Source organism: Rissa tridactyla, chromosome 2 (assembly GCF_028500815.1).
Source record: "Rissa tridactyla isolate bRisTri1 chromosome 2, bRisTri1.patW.cur.20221130, whole genome shotgun sequence".
Classification (NCBI taxonomy): Eukaryota; Metazoa; Chordata; class Aves; order Charadriiformes; family Laridae; genus Rissa; species Rissa tridactyla.
Window position 1 is genome coordinate 67,009,232 of NC_071467.1, and position 22,026 is coordinate 67,031,257.

At 40.3% G+C, this 22,026-nt stretch overlaps 1 protein-coding gene across 1 annotated transcript in view; it reads left to right on the plus strand.

The window, feature by feature from the left end:
* Positions 1 to 22,026, plus strand: part of LOC128905824 (dynein axonemal heavy chain 5-like) — a 168,395-nt gene that overhangs the window by 59,117 nt on the left and 87,252 nt on the right. The window contains exons 40-45 of the mRNA XM_054192389.1: positions 160 to 332; positions 2,920 to 3,098; positions 10,239 to 10,426; positions 11,629 to 11,823; positions 19,317 to 19,451; positions 20,461 to 20,650. Coding sequence (XP_054048364.1) covers positions 160 to 332; positions 2,920 to 3,098; positions 10,239 to 10,426; positions 11,629 to 11,823; positions 19,317 to 19,451; positions 20,461 to 20,650 — 1,060 coding nt within the window. The remainder of the gene's footprint in view (positions 1 to 159; positions 333 to 2,919; positions 3,099 to 10,238; positions 10,427 to 11,628; positions 11,824 to 19,316; positions 19,452 to 20,460; positions 20,651 to 22,026) is intronic.

Genomic DNA, 22,026 nt, shown 5'->3' on the forward strand with positions numbered 1-22,026 from the left:
AAAAGATAATTCTGGGTGTCTCGAGTCCTGACAGATCCTGTGCTCGTTCTTCCAGCTCTTGAATTTATGCTTAGTAGACTTTTCTTTCTGTATGGAATTTAAGATGAATTTGTAATACTGTCTCATTTCCGTATTAATGATTTTTCTTTTCCATTATAGGTCCGTATGAACATTAAATCTCCATCTGATTTTGAATGGCAAAAACAGTCTCGATTTTACTTTCTTGAAGACTTGGATAAATGTGTTATCCAAATCACTGATGTAGAGTTCACCTACTGCAATGAATACTTAGGATGTACAGACAGGCTTGTTATAACTCCCTTAACTGACAGGTAGTTATAAAAAGAATGCAGTGCACAGTAGGAATTGTTATGTTGGCTGCGCTATAATGCTGCAATATCGCTGGTGAACAGCAGAGGCCAGTGCTTCTATATTCAGCTAGTGAAAGCAGGCACCCCTAGGAGGGGTCTTGAATTCTCTTTGAGTGTTTGCTTCAGCTGTATGAGCTGTGAATAGGCATTGAAAAATTTACTGGTACTCAACGTAAATATAGCTGAGTGCCATACACTTCACCAGCCTAAACAGAGTGGATCTGAAAAACAAAATATTGCTGCTTTCCATAAGCTAGTAGTTGCATGAGAATTTGGGATTACAGCAAGTGATTTATTTGAAGTCACCCTAGAGGAAAAAGCAGTAATGCGAGATATAGTGTTCAATAACTAGTGCCAATATGGTTTTAAGCAAGGCCTATGGAGCATTACAAACACAGGAAAAGCTCTGAGGGCAAAACATAAGGCTAGAGTGTTAGTTATGCAGCACAGTACAAACTCCACTAGATGCATATTTTCCTAAAGTACTTGGTAGTGCTTCAACTATACAACTATACTGTGCCAGAGCTTGTTCTTCTAAGCGTGGATAGAAATGTCAAAATACTGTGAATGTTCAGTCATTTGTTGGGTGAAGAATGGCTGAAGGCCGTAGAATTAATATTGGAATTGTCTTTGCACTCTCTGTGCAACTAGATTTTATTTACTAGTGAAATTTCAGACTTTTGCCAATTTCTGAACCAAAATTATGCCCAGTGAGAGAGAGCCAAATCCCTGTGCTTTGATACCCGACTTTTAATATGTAACAGATATCTAGCAAATTCGATGCTATGTACCCTACTATTCTTATGCTGGATAGCGATTTGTTTGCAGCAGTAAACATGCAGTTGATTAGTGGGTATGGGACCACTACCAGGCAGACAATATTTTTGCCCACTGGGAGAGACGATATCAAGAAAATGTTGTTTTTCAAACTTTGTTCACAGAATTAAAATGCAAACTAATTGGTTAGGGATTGATTCAAGGCGCTATGTCACATGAGACTGAAAACTAGCGCAGGATGACATTATTCAGGAAAATAAGTCTTTGAATGAATTTAAACTATAATAATAACAACAAAAAGGAACAGAGTAATCTCTCTTTGGGTGAACCTAGAAAAGCCAAGCAGAACTTCAGAGATTGGTGGCTATCCACTGTCATATACTGAAAGAGTATTTGAAGCAGAGATGTTTTCTAGCGTTGGCATGGGAAACTTCTGTATCTAAGCAGTGTTGCATAAGAACAGATTTTATTCCCCTCATAGGCTTTTTCTATTTTAACATTTTTAGTATTGCTATATGGATTTGTATGAGCTTATGGCAGTTTTCAGGTAATGATATCTTTGCTTTCCATTAATCAACTTGGAGTCAAATGCTGTTCGGCTAATGATTTTATGTTCAGAAAGATTCCTGAAGCACATAATAAATACACACTGGCGGTAGTACATTACATTAAGATAATGGGACTGAAATTGAGTGCTCCTGAACATCATGTCAGACACAGACCATGTCATGGCAGATACAAAAAATGAAATGCAAGTTCTGTTTAGGACTTGTACTATGTGTACAGTTTGTCCTTACTGCATTTTCAGTAGCAGAATCATTAGGCGTGGTATTCTTTCTGTGTTAACTGAGTGCCTATTAGCTGATTACTGAGTAACAAGGTGATAAAGCATTGTTATTGCTATTATATGAGAATGAGTACTGTATTATTTTATAGGAAGTGATACTAGCTGGTATCATTTGGGTTTTTTCAGTGCCCATTTTCTTTCCCCAGATATATCATAAAGCTTTTGAGTTTCACAATGTTAAAATGGGCTTACTGGGATTTTGGAGCATTGTAGGTTAGAACAAAAGTCTTTCTACACCCTTCAGTGGTCTCCACACCATCTGGGGAGGCTGAGACTTAAACCTGAAGATGTCAATCCAGGATGGAGGCTGAAGCAGAAGATGGTCCTAGGATTCATGGATCCCTCCTTTCTCCATTCCCCGTTACAATCGTCCCTCTCATCCGTCTCCACCCTGGAACTCAAAGACCCCATGTGACTGGCAGCACTGCTCTGGTTTGGCATGCTGGTAGGGAAATGGCAAGAACAGGAGCTGCTTGTAGCTTCTGTGCCTTCCTATTGCCAGATCAGAGAGCCCATCTTGTGTGCTCTGGGGAGAGAGTAGGAGGATGGGAAAAAAGGCAGAAACCCAGTGGGTCTGGGGGCTGCAGAATGATGCTGAGTCATTGAGGGAGGTCATGTGATTAGTGCGAGAAAATCACATTACTACAGTATTTTGGTATTCAGCATTTAGAATTGGCCTGTGCGTTTCCTGGACTGTTGCAGTCATTGCTGTGCTGGATGCATGCTTTTCTGCAGGTGGAGCAAAGGTGGTACATGGTAACTCAGCTTCACAGTTGGGGATGAGTGAGGACCTACCACATGGAAGCACACCCATTTCTGTCCTCTGCCCCAGCTCTGTATAATACAACTGCTGTGGTTACATTAATGGATTTCAAGTAATTAATAGTAGAAAAAGATTAATAGAACTCTTTGTTCTATCTCTAGGTGTTACATCACTCTAGCACAGGCCCTGGGCATGAGTATGGGTGGTGCACCAGCAGGACCTGCAGGGACGGGGAAAACTGAGACAACTAAAGACATGGGCAAATGCCTGGGAAAGTATGTTGTTGTTTTCAATTGTTCAGACCAAATGGACTACAGAGGACTTGGCCGTATCTATAAAGGTGAGAAATAATCTCCCATTTTCATTTTAGAGTCATAAGTTTTTTTCTCTTCACTAGTGAGTTAGCAATGATTAGTATTTTCTTCTTTGTTTCCTCTTATTTCCAGATGCTCAACCACTTTTCCTGGTGTTTGATTGATTCTCCTTGTTTTTAACTTGTTTCTTCTTGCACGCTTTCCAGTCTTTTTTTATATTCTTGGAGGGTGTCTCCTATCTATGTCTTCTTTTCCTTTTCCCTTTTAATCATTTCTACTGATTTTCTTTATGCCTCTATCCCACCCCTCCCAAGGGGGAGGATGTTTAGCTCTCCTTTGCCACTTTTGTATTAAGCAAGACAAACAAATACGAAGCTCACTGATGTTGTGCAAGGCAGGGAAACATGCAAAGTGGTGCAGTATTTTATTTCGAACTCTAGAACTTATTTGAAACCAGGAAAATGAGGTAGTGGTCAAACTCTGGTAGCTTTTCATGATAAGCAGGGCTTTGAAGTCAGTTTTGCAAACAGTGATCGGGTGATTTGATATCTGTGGACTCCATTATGTCTGTTTTCTAGTATATAACCAGTATTGGTTATATGGAGTGGCAGACAACAGAACACCACCATTTTCTGTGAGTGGTGGGCTCTTAAATCTAACAGAAGGTATCATAAACATAATTTTCACTGTTGTGATATCTCCTGAAGGTTAAAATATAACTTGGAGATCATTTCTAGCTTTAAGTAAGAAGACAACAAAGTTGGCCAAGATTTTAATAGAAGTGACTTTTGTCTTTGGCTTCTTATTAAGAGTATCCTATTAAGCTTTGTAATAGAGATAGAAAGCCTGAAAGGTATACCAGGTTTGGATTAAAGTGGTTTTGTATTTAATTGTGAAAACCTTGTCCATATTTCACTAATTTCTTCTGTGGTCTTACTGGGTTTGTTTGTGGCTGAGTTGTATCAGGAAGACATGTATTTGGGACATGTATGTATTTGGGTACATGTATATATTTGGGAAGAACTGAGTTAAAAGCAGTACTTGTACTGGCTTCACTCGACTACTGTTCTTCGTCCTAATCCTTTTGTACTTTTACAGATATTTTTAGGCCTCATTAACTTGTTAACTTTCTTTAATGGCCATATCAAAAAGAGGGAAATGGGAAGAAGTAGAGCAGAGAAAGAAGAGGAAAAAATGATTTAACCAGTTTGACAAGTTTTTCTAATTCTGACTCAGAAGCTTTGTAGTTCCCTGTGCATTCTGCAGAATGCCCTGCTTCCCTCTAATCATAGAATCATAGAATCATTTAGGTTGGAAAAGACCCTTGGGATCATCGAGCCCAACCATCAACCCCATTCTAGAAAGTTCTCCCCTACACAATATTCCCTAGCACCACATCTAAACGAGTCTTAAACACATTCAGGGATGGTGATTCCACCATCTCCCTGGGACAGTGTCTGACCACTCTTTCTGTGAAGAATTTTTTGCTAATGTCCAGCCTAAACCTACTCTGTTGCAGCTTGAAGCCATTCCCACTTGTTCTATCACTAATTACCTGTGAGAAGAAACCAGAACCAACCTCTCTACAATGGCCTTTCAAGTAGTTGTAGAGAGTGATTAAGGTCTCCCCTCAGCCTCCTCTTCCTCAAACTAAACAGTCCCAGCTCCTTCAGTCGCTCCTCATAAGATCTATTCTCCAGGCCCTTCACCAGCTTTGTTGCCCTCCTCTGCACTCACTCCAGCACCTCGATATCTCTCTCGTATTGAGGTGCCCAGAACTGGACACGATATTCAAGGTGTGGCCTTACCAGTGCTGAGTACAGGGGGACAATCACCTCCCTACTTCTGCTGGTCACACTATTTCTAATACAAGCCAGGATGGCATGCATTGGCTTTCTTGGCCACCTGGGCACACTGCTGGCTCGTGTTCAGCCGCTTGTCAATTAGAACCCCCAGGCCCTTTTCTGCCAGGCAGCTCTCCAGCCACACTTCCCCACACTTCAAACACGTTCGCTCTATTTGTAAGAACATGAAAATAGATAAGAAACAAACATTTCCATTCTTGCTTTCTTTGCCTCAGCCAGCCTCCATCCCCTATTCCTCTGAGACCTGAGCAAAGAGATACACTGAGCTTTGGAAAGGCACTGCTGCCTCTTAGCTGCCCTCTCTCTCCCCCAACCCCTCACCCCGAGGCATGCTCATGTCTGTTGCCTTCGGTCCCACTGGGGATTTTCCTAGTTGGAGCTGCAGGAAGGGGCCAGCCTGGAGCAAGCAGGATAGCTGGAGAAAACAGTCAAGGAGACACTGCTACAAAAAGAGAGGATAAAGTGCTCCCTGCTAGAGCAGCCCTATCATTTCCATACCAGGAATCTGAGGTGGTGCAGTGAATATGGAAGCAGCAGACAGTAGAACTAGTGACCGTCATTATTAGCTCTTGTGTCTAATCCCCAGTCCTGAACTGGTCCCCTGAAGAGACCACTCTTCTAGCTAGAAGTTCTGCTAATGCTACAAGAATGGAAAGTTTGATCACAGTCTTCATTTAAAGCATTAGACAGTCTTTTAGTAGTCTTCTAGCTTTAGCTTTACCTTTGGTCTTTTTAGGTGAATGCACGTATTCACTGTCTTGGAGAAAGCTGAAACTGGCTTGATGCTTGTATGAGCAGTGAGAGCAGAAGACAGGTTTCATAGTATCCCATTAAATTATGCTGGGATGTGGGTTAAACTTTCGTAGAAGCTGATGATTTCTGTACTGAATATATTGTGTTACTGTAGTCCTCACCTGAGGTAAATACTGTGTTTGTTACTTAAGATATGTGTCATTTGAATACAAAAGAGAGTTTATAGCTGCTTTGTCATAATTACTGCACTGTGACACTATTTTTAGCCAGACCTCCCAGTGCGGAACAGCACATAGGGTTTTATCACCTGGCCTGTTGGATCACCTAGGAGAACACGGGTTGTCACAGTAGCCTGCAACATACTTTCTTTCTGTGTGGATCCCCTGTACCTCCACTGGGGACTGTGACCACAATGTAGCGTTCAAGGATCAGGCCACCCAGCTGTGTGTCGCTCATAGGCTCACTGACATGGAAAAGGACACGGCACTGCATTGCAGAGATGCATTTTGAAGTCTTTCTGAGGCAGGAGTGGCTATGCTGTGTGATTCTTACATCATGTGAGGACCAGGTTTGTAGGATGTATGTACTGATTGGGAGATGTCACATTTCTTAGATGTAGTTAAAGATTCTCTGTAGTCCTGTCCTTTATTTTCTGTTTTTAATCCATTTTTGTATTTGATTACCATACTGTGTTCTGTGTGGTGACAGAAAGTAATGCACAGTATGGCAGTGCACAATAAAATTACATTGTCTCTAAGCTGCTATGCAGCTGACAGTTTGCTTGCTGTGCCTTTGCTTATGTGTGTGTGTGTATTTTCTTTCATTTTCCTTTTTAAACACCACCAGAATGAAATAATTTTGCAAGACCGAATTTATTCAAAGCTGTGGGGTATTGGCCTTGCCTGAGAGTCAAGTTTCCTAACTCCATGCAGCAGGTGGCATTACAGAACAAGTGATTTTTTTTGTTCCTTTCCCAAGAAAAAATTGTTTGGTTAGAACCTCACCTCACCACTCTACAGAGAAAGTAATTTCAAAACCCTTTAATATACAGATAGTAAGTGTAAGAGACCATATTATATAGAACTACTCAATGAGTTTTTTGCCTCAGTCTTCACCATCAAGGACTCTAGCCGCACCACCCAAGTGCAGAAGGCAAAGGCAGGAACCGGGAGAATGAACCACCCACTGTAGGAGAAGACCAGATCCAAGTGGCGAGCAGTGATGAGTGGTGTTCCTCAGGGGTTGGTACTGGGACCAGTGCTGTTTAACGTCTTTGTTGTTGACATGGACAGTGGGATTGAGTGCACCCTCAGCAAGTTTGCCGATGACACCAAGCTGAGTGGCGCGGTTGACACACTGGAGTGAAGGGATGCCATCCAGAGAGATCTGGACAGGCGTGAGAGGTGGGCTCATGTGAACCTCATGAAGTTCAACAAGGCCAAGTGCAAAGTCCTGCATGTGGGTTGGAGCAATCCCAAGCACAAATACAGGCTGGGCAGAGAATGGCTTGTGAGCTGCCCTGAGGAGGAGGTCTTGGGGGTGTTGGTTGATGAGAAGCTCAATATGAGCCGGAAATGTGTGCTCACAGCCCAGAAAGCCAACTGTGTCCTGGGCTCCGTAGAAAGAAGCGTGGCCAGCAGGTTAACAGAGGTGATTCTGCCCCTTTACTCCTCTCTGGTGAGACCCCACCTGGAGTACTATGTGCAGCTTTGGAGCCCTCAGCACAGGAAAGACATGGACCTGTTGGAGCGGGTCCAGGGGAGGGCCACAAGGATGACCAGAGGGCTGGAGCACCTCTGCTATGAGGACAGGCGTGGAAGGTGTCCTCACCTATGGCAGGGGTGTTGGGACTAGGTGATCTTTAAGGTCCCTTCCAACTCTAACCATTCTATTGTTCTATGCACAAAGTCTCTTTGTTGAAGAATATACAGCTTTAAGGCTTTTCCTTGTTGCATCCCAAAGAGTAGATATTGATGTTTAATAAACAAAGTAGAAAAAACACTTTTTTTTTTTTAATGGATCCTAGTAGCCAGATAACACATATAACAAAAGGGGCCAAATACATTTGAAAAACCTCTGCAAGAAGTTTTCATCAGGGAGCAGTAAGAATGAAAGAGCTCCACCAGGGAAGACAAGCCAGGTGCCATGGGTGACCACCACACAGGCAGGGGCAGGGACTTCACTGACCAGGGCACAGTTCCACAGTGCCTGAGCAGGGCAGGTTGGTGACAGCTTGTTCCATCGGTTGTCTAGGGACCATCAGACAAGGTGAAATACCAAGCTGGGTCCAGGGTACATCTAGGAAGTTCAGTCAGAAACAGTAGGAGGCAGGGCTGGAGGTAAGACTGTGGATAGTTCTGGGGTCCTCCACAAAGTTCAGTCAGCAAGTCAGGATTACAGCGGATAGGGCTGTGCCCAGCCCCGTGTACAGCATAGCTCAGGCAAAGACTGAAGACTCAGACCTGCCTGAGCTGAAATGGAGCTCCTGGACTGGAGGACAGAGGGTATGGGTAGAAGCCACGGGTAAGGCTGGTCAGGGCAATTAAGGCCTGTTGGTGCATCCAGGGCTCTGATATTCTGCATACAAGAGGGAGAACGTAAGTTAAAGGACTTGCTGCCATACCAGTGAAGTCAAGGAACATTCTTCATTTGTTTTTAAAGACAGTAGGATTGAGTCTTTCATGTTTTAAATTTGGTACCTATCTATAGAATTACTTTACCTTTGCTTCATTATGGCATTGTGGTATTTGTATGTGTTCCGTTTGGTTTTAAATTTTGTAATTAAGTCCATGTGACATTTTACTCTCTTCAAATTCCTTTCTTTTGGAGCATGTTTTTCCTTATAATATCACAGAAATTAGTTAGAAGCAGTTTAGGAAAAAGATTACATATGAAATTGAACCGAATTTCATGGGAGATCTGCAGTATTGCCCTGGCTGAATCGAATCTTAAGGAGCCAATTTTGGCTGTACTACCATTGATTTTGATCTGGTGTGACTCTACTAATTTTGTTTAAGAGTTCTTCTAAAATTATGTGGGTAAAAAAAGACCAATCAATGCAACGATATTAAAAGAAGTGGTTAACGGACATGAAAAAAAGTGAAAAGTGAACGTACAAATTATTTTCATATTTTTTCTTTTTTTTTGCTATCTGTAAACACTGACAAGTATTGATTGTCTATGAAGGCTGATCACAGTAGAAGATGGGATAGAGTAGAGGAGGAGCAGAGAAGAATCATAAAAGGGGTCTTGGGGGGATTTGGAGTAAGATGAGAGTTCCTAGAGAACATCTTAAAGAGCAAGAGAAGATCAGACAAGGAACAGTGGGGGGAAGGGAAGAAGGATAATATAAGCAGAACAGGCCAGAGCAAAGACAAGGAAGAGAAAACAAAACAAAGTGAAAAAAAGTATGTATTAATACTATTATTATTGATTTTTGAGTACTTTCTCTTCCATTATCTTAAGTGTCTTAAGGAATTATCATTATACATAAACCTCCCCTTGATTTATTTTACTAGTGCTATAGGCATTGCTGTATAAAGTATGGGAATTCAGGGGAGCTGCGGCCATAGTTGTTCAACACTGCAAACATACAAATGCCTTGGACACGTGCTTGATTTCTGCATTTAGCACTGTCTTCAAGTAGCTTAAGCCAGTGGAATGAATTAAACTCCTCTGAACATTTGTTTGTAGGACTAGTTAAAGTACTGATTCAGGTCCTTGCTGGACCCAGGCAATAGGAAATACTAGTCCAGAATGAGCTTTGGGAAGGAAGGAGGTGGCATCCATGAAGTTCCTGCATAGACTCACTAGCCTTTGTCTCTTGTGAAATGGACATGGAATAGCAGGGGATTAAGTAGCTTTCCCACTACTGCTCTGGAAAGCTACCACTGTAGACTCTCCTATTTCAATCCTGCTAACATGATACAGAAGGAGGAGTACTTGACTCTCCCAAAAGACATTAATTTCATGATGTTAGTGGATACTAACGTCTGTCTAGAACTCCATGGCCTATTCCAAAGAACCGTTGTAAGTGTGACATCAGATTCCTCTCTCTTGAACAGACAGATGTCATTCTCCAACAACTTTTGACCTGTGAATTAATTGTTATAAAATGCTACAATGCTTGTGTCACATATGTAGTGATTTCTGAATTTGATTCTGTGCTTTTCATTTAGGTAGGGGTGTCTCAAGCTCATCTTTGACAATTTCAACCCCTGTATAGATGAGTTTCCATGCTATGTGCATGTTTGTGGTACTAGGTGCTGTATACAGTATTATTTAACACTTTCTGCCTCATGGTTGCTGTAAAGGTGTAGGATTCTTTGTAAAGAAGTTTGTGTATCGTTCTTCCACAGGGTGATTCTTTTTCTGTGTCATTAATGCACAGCTTGATTTATTTTGAATTTTCCTCATTTTACTCTGTGTTCACACTCTCTGTTCTTCTCGTGTTACATTAAATTGTGTAGAACATGCTGTGTTTTATATATAAATTATTCTTGTTTGATCTGATATTTTAACAAAATATTTTTCTTTTTTCTTTTTTAGGTTTAGCCCAGTCAGGTGCATGGGGTTGCTTTGATGAATTTAACCGCATTGAACTCCCAGTTTTATCAGTAGCTGCTCAGCAGATATATATTGTACTTCAGTGTAAGAAAAATAAGAAACCTCAGTTCACTTTCACTGACGGTGATGTTGTTGACATGGACAGAGAATTTGGTATATTTCTGACTATGGTATGTATGTGAATATGTGTAAATGGCATCATTGTGAAAAAGCTTTCCTAATTATTTTCCCATTGAAGTTTCCCTGTTGAAATACTTGGAACTGTCTGTTAGAAAATAGTGAATACAATTTGAGCAATAATTTGATCAAATAATAATGACAATATATTCTCTTGCCCATATGTTTAGCTGGAACTTAGGACTTGAGGTATGCAATTATCATTAACTACGTATTTTAAGGGCTTTTTTAGTTGAATATTTGACAGATTGAGACTAAACCCAACCCTCTTATACTTTTGGTCAACGTCTGTCAAAATAAAACAGAAGTAATTGACCACTGCAAGGTCTACTGCAGTTGGTCTGGTCAGTACTTCATCATCTGTGAAGAACTTTTGACCATAGTCCTTCTATATGACAGCATGAAAGAAACCACTCTCACTCTGGTTCACCGGCCTCCTGAAGATTTATCTTTGGGGCCTGTGGACTGCTTCTAGCAGTGCAGGAGGCGAAGAAGCAGGAAAGCGTTAAGACTACCCTAAAAGTCTCGCTGTATCTCCCCCTCCTTAGCTGTAGGCTACATACCCATAAGTCAAAATGGAAGCATTTGTCTTTATTTTAAGGTTTCCTACCTTTGAAAAGGTGGTAATGTTATCACTTTAATTTGAAAAAGAGGACAAATTAGTGGCATACAAAGGCCAGTGGGAAGGCGTTTGGAAACAGCTGGAAGAGTTTACGAAGTTATCACTGCATAGCCAGCGACTACTGTTCTCTCAAATGAGCCATGCAGTAGTCACATGGATGTCTTAGACATCTTCAGTGAAAAGTCAGATCCGTTAGTTTAAATTATATTCAGTAATGGCTTGCACCACTTGACTGACTTTGCACTGAAATGGTCTGGGAATGCTCACAAGGGACAATAACCTCCAGCTCTGGAACACTATCAAAACCCTGAGGAACTAAGCATTTAAAACAGCTCCAACAAGATCTGTAAGTGGTTGTCTGTTTATGTGTGTCTTGGGCATCTCCAAATAACACGTGTGATACCACATACTTCATGAACTGCATTATTTAGACAACTGCGTAGTGATGTGTAATTTGTGATGTGCTCAAGTTACCCTCTGTAATCTGGCATGTGCTCCTTTTATCAGAGAAGATAAACCGTTTTATTCTGCTTTCATTATGTAATATTTTATTCTATATTTTCCATTTTTCAGAACCCCGGCTATGCAGGACGACAGGAACTTCCAGAAAATCTGAAGATTCAGTTTCGCACAGTTGCTATGATGGTGCCTGACCGTAGCATTATTATGCGTGTCAAGCTGGCAAGTGCTGGTTTCCGAGACAACCAAGTCCTTAGTCGAAAATTTTATACACTCTACAAACTCTGTGAAGAGCAGTTATCTAAACAGGTAAAATAAATATTTGTCCAACCTTAAGCTGTCACTGGAAAGGAATGAAGAGAATATACTTTCATAGAATACATAATTAGTTTGACACTCATGAACCTATTAATTTTTTAGGGTTTTCAGTTTCAAGTTCTAGAAACAGAGTCTGAAATCATCAATTTGTTTTTATTTTTCAAACTCATTTGCATAGTAAAGGAAATTTGATTTGTTATTTTTTAACAGAGTGCAGTTAATGGAGAAGTTATGAGGAATGGTATATTGCTCTGCTGGTCTTTGTAGAGGACACATTTTTCAGTCTCCTCACTTATGAAGCCTAGAACTATTGGAGAGGCAGTGTAAGAATTCTAAATAACTGAAGAGTGCCTAGAAGGCACTGTCTTGCTGAGTGCTACCAGAAGAATGCTATTCTAGGGGTACGGTATGGGGTATTTAATTAGAAATAAAGGATAAAGCTGCTTTTAAGAACAGAACTAGTTGTTGCCTTTTGAATGCCCTGTGCTGGCTGTCCACTAGAGGGTCTCAAAGAGAAATCATAGGAATGGTAGCTAAGTTGCAGTTCAAATGCCTGCTTTGGTTGGATTCTAATGAATTTAGGCATATTGACTACATTCTCCATAATATTATTTCAGTTCTATACCACATATTTAATAGTGACTGTTAACTCTGATATAGAAATCTTGGACTACACCAGAACGAGATAATGGTGCGTCATATTGCCCTCATTATTTCAGAGTTAAAACAAAAATGTACAGATTTGGATTTTCTCTTCCGTCCTCCATACGTCTGTAATTTCCCTCTCAATATATATAACCAAACTGGATTCCAATTTTAATTTCTCTCAGGTTTCTTCTCCTGGGAGAGTTTTACTCCCCAGCTTTATGTTGTAGACTGGCTTCTGAAGGGTCATATTTGCTATTGGCTTCCCTGTAATATTGCCCAGGGTGTCTCCATTAGCCTTCAAATTAGTTTTTAGGCAATCTGAATCATGCTGTATTGATCTAGCATCACTAGCGTTAGTCCATTTGTTGATGTCCAACCTACTCTCTCAATTCTGTCGTCTGCCTGTGTTTTATAGTTACCAGGCTTACAGGCTGCATTTGTCAGAGGATCAGTTTCCAAGAGCTCTCCCTTAAGTGGAATTTGTGGACATTGTTTGGGAAAATTTGTGCATGCACAGTTTCAGCAGTTACCAACATAACTTGCCTCCAGAGTGCTGAATATAGATCTCTCTTTTTTTCCTCAGGCTTGGCCTCAGTAAGATTACATTTTCTCATTGCCTCAGTTTCTGTGGTCATTTTTGTCCTGGACGTGATTCTTTCCCTCACGGTGGAAGAGACATTTAAGCAGGCACCAGAAATTTGGCCATCTCCCTCTGCAAAAGTGCTTTGCTTGTTTCATGTTGTCACATTTGTTGGAACTGTTTCATTCATGGACAGAGTACTTAAAAACAACACACACCCCCAAACAAAACTTAGCTGTGTGGAAAACTTATTTTAGCTATTTTAACGGTGTCCAATGTTTTGCACATGACCATTGCTGCTGCACAAAGACTTTCTATGTGTAGTTTGGTCATTTCTGCAGCAGAAACTGCCCTGAAGTCTTCAAGACAGCCAGAGTCTCCACTCAGCATGTTAATCAACATATTGAAGCATGTAAGTAGTGCTTATCAGTTGGTCTAGGGATTGTAGGAACTGCCTGGAGAACTCTGTGTAACTGTCTGAAATTCTCATCTGGAGAACTCTTGTACCAATTAGTCAAATGCTTTGTTGTGAAGGCATGTAGCTCAATCACCTTGTCTCAGGTCAGTCCTTTGTCTCATCCGTGCTGATGCTAGCAAGGGAGTTCCTTGGTATTAATGAATGGAAGTTAATGACCAAGAGCTCTGGGTGTGCACATGGGCACAGCCCTCACACCCAGCTACATCACAATTATATATTTGAATTTTATGCTTAAATCTCATTTATAACTTAAATCCCGTAGTTCTTACTATACAAACCACGATGTCACGTGTATTTATAATTTCTTGAGGACTCTAACATTTCTACAGTATCCATCAGAGAAGCCTGCTATGCTGATCTTTGCTCCTAGTGGTAATCCAACATCATGGATTATGATTCTGTACTCTGTAATATGAGCCAGGAAGCATAGCTTTCTGCAAACCTGTGGTAGTATGCTAGTTTGTCCTGCCTGTGCCAGTCAGCAGCCTTTTGGACAGTCCTGCTCTTGTATAAATCCATTATATACAATTGAAAAATCAGAGAACTGAATTTGGAAGGGACCTCTGGAGGTCAACAAGTCTTATACCTGCGTTCACAGTTGGGTCAAATAGAGCAGGTGGCTCAGGACTTTGTCTAGGTGAGTTTTGAGTATCTCCAAGGGTATCTCCACAGCCTTTCTGGTCAAGCTGTTGAAATGCCTTACCACCCTGTCTAGTCCCCATTTTGTCTGTGCGGATGTTATTGGAGAGAGTGTTGAAATCTCTTGGAATGCCTCTGCCCCGCTGTGTTGCCCTTCCAGCAGATAGTGGGCTGTGTGAAGAACCCAGTGAGGACCAGGGCTTGCAAAGATGAGGCTAATTCCAGTTGTTGGAAGAAAGTTTCATCAGGAAGTTTGCAACAGACATCTGCCACAATGTTGATTGGCCCTCTAATCCTAACCCAAATGCTCTCAACTGGCTCATCAGCCATCCTAAGGCAAAGCGTGGCCACTCTCTCACTTTCAAAGGCAACTCCCCAAACGGCCCTCCTGCTTGTCCTTCCTAAGAAGCCTGTATCCATCCATTGCAGGACTCCAGCCTTGTAAGCTATCCCACCACATTTCTGTCATCCCAGTTAGACTGTACCCCTGTAACTGCAGGCAGAGTTCTTTTTTTTCCCTGTTTTGTTCCCATGCTGTATGAATTAGTGAACAGGCACTTCAAATTGGCACCTACTTGTGCTGGTTACCCAAGAAAAATGTGAGAGCTTCTGCCATGATGCTATCCTCTTGGCCCTTTCTTATCTGCAGGCTACACTTGAGATGGGCCACTTTCCACACTGTCTTGTCATTCTTGAGGTCTCTCTTGTCCACCTCTTTTGCTTTTCAATTGGGTCCACCACTTCCTCACTTGAATGTGAGTTGTTATCTCCCTCCCCCACCATTGTAGTAATAATGGGGTATTTCAAAAGGCTTGCTAAAGTTCCTTGTGAAGTTTGTTCTGTATTTAAATTCTTAATGGTAAATTTTAAATTCAAAGTAAGTACTGCTGGGTATATGGGCAGTTGACTGGAAAGACCCGAGTCACATAAAGAATCAACGTGATAGGAAATGGCAGAATGTTGCCTGTTTTCAGCAATTGCAATATACATCAACAGAAGAAAATAACAGCAAAGAAGCATTCACCAATTGAACTTACCTCCCACAAAATCTAAAAGGAATTTGCAGAAGGAACACATGAAGTCCTCCAGACATTTTACACATACAAATGCAGAATTAGAGGAACTGTAGAAAGAGGAACTCAGCCTTACAAATAGCCAAAGGCACCCCGAGTGACTATTGTCTCCTCAGTAAAGAAAAACATACAAAAGTAAAAGAATAGTCCTTAGCATATGTAGAAAGCCCAAGGTGTCCACAGGCCTGTGAAACAGTTATTCTGACAGAGTCCCCAAAGCTGAATTATTTGCCTTTGTTCTAGAACTTCTAGCCAAAGTTCCCCACTGCCTCCTTCCACAGAGCCTCACTGAGATTAGGAAAAACCATAGAAACTGAAAAGAAAAACCTAACAAAACTTGAAAGCAAATGAGGCCATAATCCCATTTTGAGCATCATCTGTCTAAGGTGCTTTCATATGGAGAAAATCACTGATACCCCTTTTTTTCTTTTCCCCACAACAACAAATTATGCTTCTAGTGTTGAGATTTTTATTTGCAGATTTTTAATTCTTTCTTACAAGAGCATCAGCTATACTACTGCAGTCCATTTTGCCCAAGTGCAATCTTTTGCCTGCTGTTAAAAGATGTAGCAAAGAAATAGCTCACAATCCGTATTTGCCAGTAAATTCTATCTGTTCTGTACCATTCCTGAAAGACAAAGCTGTTGTAAAATTAGCAGACTGATTAAGGAAAATAAATGGTGGTTGCTTTGAACCACCCATCATGTAGGTCAGTTGAAATGCACCAGAAAACCCATCTTTAAAAGTAATTTTAGTTTGTTTTAAATTTTCTAATAGATGTGACAGTATTTCTTCAAATTTAACGAAGTCGTCACTTCTGTAGAATCATAGACTCATCTAAGTTGTAAGAGACCTCCGGGGGTCAATATAGAGCAGGTTGCAAAGGCACTTGTTGAGTTTTGAATATCTCTGAGGATGGAGATATGGCCAAAGATTCAGTTTCTCTGGACACCTTTTCTGTGTTTGACCACTCTCATTGTGAAGAATCTTTTCCTTACGCAAACTGTAGCAATTTCCCCTGTTGCAAATTTTGACCATTGTCTCTTTTTGTCTCACTTGGTTGTCCTTTGCTGGACTCATTCCAGTATGTCAATGATGGTCATCTAGCATAGAGAAAAAGAAATATATCAGCCCTTGTCATGATTCCGGATATTTCACTAGGACATATCATTTACTAAACGATATCAGACTTTGTCATCAACCTATAATCTGCCCTCCAAACTTCACGTGAAGTTGTTAATATTTTTGTCGTAATGTTTCCATCTGCAAATGAGATTTCCTGGCAATACCTGGCTGAATATTTGTATCCGATGTTTTCAACTGTTAACAACTTGGCACCTGATTGAATAACAGAAAATGAGGCTGGATGGGGCCTTGAGGGGTCTTCCATTTACCTTCCTGGAGGAAAAATAATTCTTAGCTAAATAATTTGCTACAAATGTTTGTGACCCTCTTGAACATTTTCCTGTGACAGGTAGCCTGCAGTTTCCCAGGCAATCTGTTCCAAAGTTTCGTTTTCCTTATGGTCACAAAGTTTTCTCTAAAAGTTAACTTGAATCTCCCTTGCTGTAGTTAAATGCATTACTTCTTTTCCTTTCTATTCCTTCTGTCTTCCTCTTTGCAGATATTTTTTGTGTGTCAAAGACCTTTATCATAACTAATCCTACATATTTGTTCTTCCTACGTCTACAGTAGATTTTGGTTTACTTCTTCCTGATATAGCATGTTTTCTAGTCAGCTGATAACTTTAACTTCTTTTCGCAATTCTTTTCAGTAGGATTCATCTTCAAGTGTGGAATCCAACTTTTGGGCACAGTACAGAAGTGCCAACTGTAAAGGAAATGTCTTTAACTGTCTTAAAAAGGACATTTTTATTTTTATTGCCCACTATAATTATAATATGTCATTGGGGAGTTTGTGGCTTCAGTCCAATCTCAGATGTTTTTCTGTGAAATTTCTACACCTGACTTGTTTCTCAACTGAATGAAGAAGAGTTGTTACTTGTCTTTATTTATGCAGTTGGTTATTTCTATCTGTGTAGTATTTTGTACTTGTCTGTATTTAATTACATCATACATAGATCATTTATTGAATTTCTCTTGGTAATTTTGAACTCTAGTTGTGGTCTAGCTTGGTAACATCTGCAAACCTAATCAATAAGTTATTCCTTGCTGAAAATTCTGGGTTGTACTCAATGTATTGTTCCAATTTGTCAGCCTGGGAAATAGAGGTGGGGACTAGGGGCAAGGTATTTTTTTTAATTTTGTCTTTGTTTCTCACCATCCAATTATATTATAGTTGTCCATAAATTAAATTAATTCTCCCTAAGTCAAGTCTTTTTTGCCTGTGATGGTAGCTGGTAAGTGAGCTCCCTGTCTTTATATTGACTGATGAGCTTTCTGTTAATCTTTTCACCCTCTATCCTGTTGAGCAGAGGGAATGAGAGAAGGGCTGGGTGGGCGTTTGGAAGCTGGCCAAGTCAATCAATGCACAACAGATAGTGTAAAAAAGAGTCTCTGCACTTGGTCTCAAAAATATTTCTGATCTACCAGAGGGAGCATATATTCTCCAAATGTAACAATATCTTTACTACTTCCTTCCATGTCTGTCTTTATCACTTAGTTTTCCAAGCAGTCGGCAGTAGTGGAGACTTTATAATTTAAAACCTTTACCCTGATAGCTTTCCTTCTAGGATTTGCATAAAAGATTGAAGAGATGACAGAACATTTGCCTATATTTTCAAATCTTTGTTAACTAAGACAGAATTGTATGTTCAGGCACAAGTGCTAAAATTAATTGAGTATGTCTGTATGGCTTTGCACATATGCAGCTGCACTCGTAATGAAAGGGAAGATATGCTGGCTATTACCTGCCTAAGTCCAAAGCTGGTTAGAATCACCTCTAAGATGCATGTGCCTTTTGGAAATAAAGCCTTTTGTTCTGAACCAAGTTGTTTTGAAGCCATCCACAGAGCAGAACGTCATTAAGTGCAAGATAGGATAGGCTTACATATAACAAATTGTATCTGAATGATTTCAGTATGTTTCCTTATATAAGCCAACAGGATGCTAGTTCCATCAACAAGGGCATCGCCAGCTGAGACAAAGTCATTATCCCACTCTACTCAGCACTTATCAGGCCACACCTGGAATGCTGTGTTCTGTTTTGGTCCCCGCTATACAAAAAAAGATGTGGACAGGCTGAAGAGGGTCCAGAGAAGGGCCACAAAGATGATCGAGGGACTGGGAAGCCTGCCATATGAGGAAAGGCTGAGAGAACTGGGTTTGTTCAGCCTTGGGAAAAGAAGTCTTAGGGGAGACCTTATCACCATATTCAAGTATTTAAAGGGTGGCTACAAAGAAGATGGAGACTGCCTTTTTACAAGGAGTCCCATGGAAAAGAGGAGGGGTAATGGGTACAAGTTAGTCCTGAGGAGATTCCAATTGGACACAAGAGGAAAATGTATCACAATGAGAGCAATCAGCCCTTGGAATAACCCCCCCGGGGAAGCGATGAATTCCCCGATATTTGACACTTTAAAGATTCAGTTGGACAGGGTGCTGGGCCATCTTATCTGGACCATGCTTTTGCCAAGAAAGATCGGACCAGATGATCCATGAGGTCCCTTCTAACCTGGTATTCTATGATATTGGCCCTTTCAGTCACGAATCCCAGTACCATATATCAAGATAGCAACAATCCTTGCACGAGCAGAAAACAGGGAGTAGTCTGAATATGCGTGGTTTGCTGTTTGTGCATCTGCCGAATTATGAATTTAGGAAAATGATAGAAGATGCAGCTCTATTACAGATGACTTGTAGAAGTGGTAGTCTACCACCAAAAGGGACGCTTGGCAGGTATGGACGTGCAACACTGGAAAATATCTTCAGGGTATGATAGTAACAGAACTGGAAATCCAGTTGAAAAGATGAAAAGCTGTAAAATTAATCATCCTTAAAACTTCAATAACATATGTATTTCTTCAATTAATTTAGTTTTCATCCCTCTGTTGATTTTAAAGTGTTTAATCTTTGTGATACCTGTTGTTTTTATGTATTATTTCAAGGTTCACTATGACTTCGGGCTTAGAAATATCCTGTCTGTTTTAAGAACACTTGGAGCAGTGAAAAGATCTAATCCCAAGGAGCCGGAGAAAACCGTAGTGATGAGGGTTCTGCGGGACATGAACCTCTCCAAACTGGTACTGTAACACTGTGACTTTCCCAAGAAGAGTACTTTGCATTTTTAAATGTATTTATTATGCACTTTGAAAAGATCTTTTTCTTCAGCAGCTGGATACATTATTTTTCAGTTTTTAATATGGTCTATCAGTGAGTGGAGAATCAGAATATTTATGGTGTGAGCACTATTTGTCTTTTAAAGAGTCGAAAACACGTCAGAAGCCTGAGCTGAAAAATCATTGGGAATACCATCAGAACCTAGGGGACCTAACCTGGTCTTCTAATTGCCTCTTGTTTTTTCTTTTCTGCCCTATCTGAGGATTGAAAGGAATAATACCTTGTATTAACTTTAAATAATGTCATTAAATATCCTTCTTAATCCAAAATTTCAATTTATAAATTTCTTGGGAGTCTTTTCAGAACATCATAAGAATTGTAATGAGTGAGGTAATTGGAAGCAGCTAACGCCTGCTTGTATAGTATAATCTCTTTCAATTTTACTATTTAAAGTATTCATCTTTCTTTTTATTGATATTATTGAAAGGCTATAGCATGTCTAGACTCTGTGTATTTACCTAGGGAGACAGTTTTTTGATGGAACCAATTACTCTGTTTCTGATGTTAACCTATTCAGCACATTGGTACATGCGTTCAAATCTATAGGCGTGCTTCAGTGATTTACAGAAGGAAAAAAAATGATAAAAAATCCAAGGGAAAATACAATTTGAATAAATCTTGCTGGTTTATGTAACAAATGAAGAAATGTGTGTGTGTGTATATTGAAGAAAATTGTACTAAGATATTAACATTTTTATAAGCTTTAAGTATTTAATTTAGAAATTACTACTTGTGATTTCATTGTATGAATTTCACTTAATAAAACTGATTCATAATTATAATATTTGCTTTGGAAAAGAGAAGGTTTTCTACTGCCATCTTTTAAATGGCATAATCTTGAACATTGTTTACAGCTATATTAATAATTTAAATGAATAAATAATGTATTTTCCCCTACTTTATTCTTGACAGGTGGATGAAGATGAACCTTTATTTATGAGTCTCATTAATGACCTATTCCCTGGAATTACTCTGGATAAAGCTGGGTATCCTGAACTACAGTCAGCCATTCAGAAACAGGCAGAGAAAGCAGGGCTTATTTATCATCCACCGTGGATACTTAAACTCATTCAACTGTATGAAACTCAACGAGTCCGACATGGTTAGCATGCTAGATGAAGTTTTGAGACTGCATAAGAGCAATAGTTTTCTATATTATCTGCTACAGATTGCAGACTATTTTCACAAAAAATATATTTTAAAATGAAACAGATGTTATTTTTAAAGCCTATGTGGGTATTTTGCTAGGAAACTGTTATGACTTTTTTTGGTGTGCAATGCACACATAGTGAGATTTTATCTTTGTTGTCTTACATTTTTACGGGAAATACGAGTGTGGCCTTCAGCGATTGGAATTTCTGTGGAACAAGTTAAATGCAGTGTTCATGCACTGGTGGAGTTCAAGTCCTGATGGATATGGGGCAGGGGAAGAGTAAAGTCAGGACCCTGAATTTTAGGAAGGCAAAATTCCAGCTCTTCAAGGAGTTAGTCAATAGGACCCCCTGGGAAACTGCCCTCAGGGGCAAGGGAGCAGAACAGAGCTGGCAGATCTTTAAGGATGCTTTCCACAGAGCACAAGAGTTCTCGATCCCCAGGTGTAAGAAATCAGGAATGGAAGGCAAGAGACCTGCAAGGCTGAGTTGAGACCTGCTGGTCAAACTAAAGGGCAAGAAGGAAATGCACAGGCAGTGGAAGCAGGGACAGGTATCCTGGGGAGAGTATAGGGACACTGCCCAGTTGTGTAGGGATGGGGTCAGGAAAGCCAAGGCGTAGCTGGAGCTGAATTTGGCAAGGGACACCTATTTGGTCCCCAAGCTGTTTGGTCTGTGAGACACCATAGACCACTGTTGCCCAAAAATCTCCAGGTTCCACTGTGGTATTCTGCTTAGATGCCTCTTCTCTCCACACATCCCTGCTATTCCCAGAGGTCGTGCAGCTCTAATTGGCCTAACACCTGGACACCCAGGGCCTTTCTATGACACAAGTTATTGCATGGAGGAAAAAAGATCTCTGTTTTCCCAACTTCTGTTTGTCCTATTCATGGACTCTTGGATTTATGGAGAGGTCACCATGGGATTTCAAGTAATGAGGAAAAATGTGTAAAATACATGACTTCTCTTGGTTGAAATAGAGGCAGTATATGCAAATGGAGTGCTCATACACCCACCCACACGCATGCACACGTGTATGTGTGGAGATTTGATGCATGGATCCTGAAATCTCTTTTGCATAACATTTTTGATTCAAATGCTGTTGAAACCATCAGAAAGGCCATTCCATTAACATTGAAGGGCTTGGATTAGATCTCCCCAAATGTAACATATGGTATGAGTAAGTGATTGTCTGGGTGCCCAAACTGTTTTGGGGAACATTCAGCTCCCTTTAGTTATAGAGGCGGTCTGCATTATACGGGATTATGTTTGTAACTTGTGTTTGTGATTGTTTGTTCCATACCTTTGTTGAAGAGGTTTTCAAAGC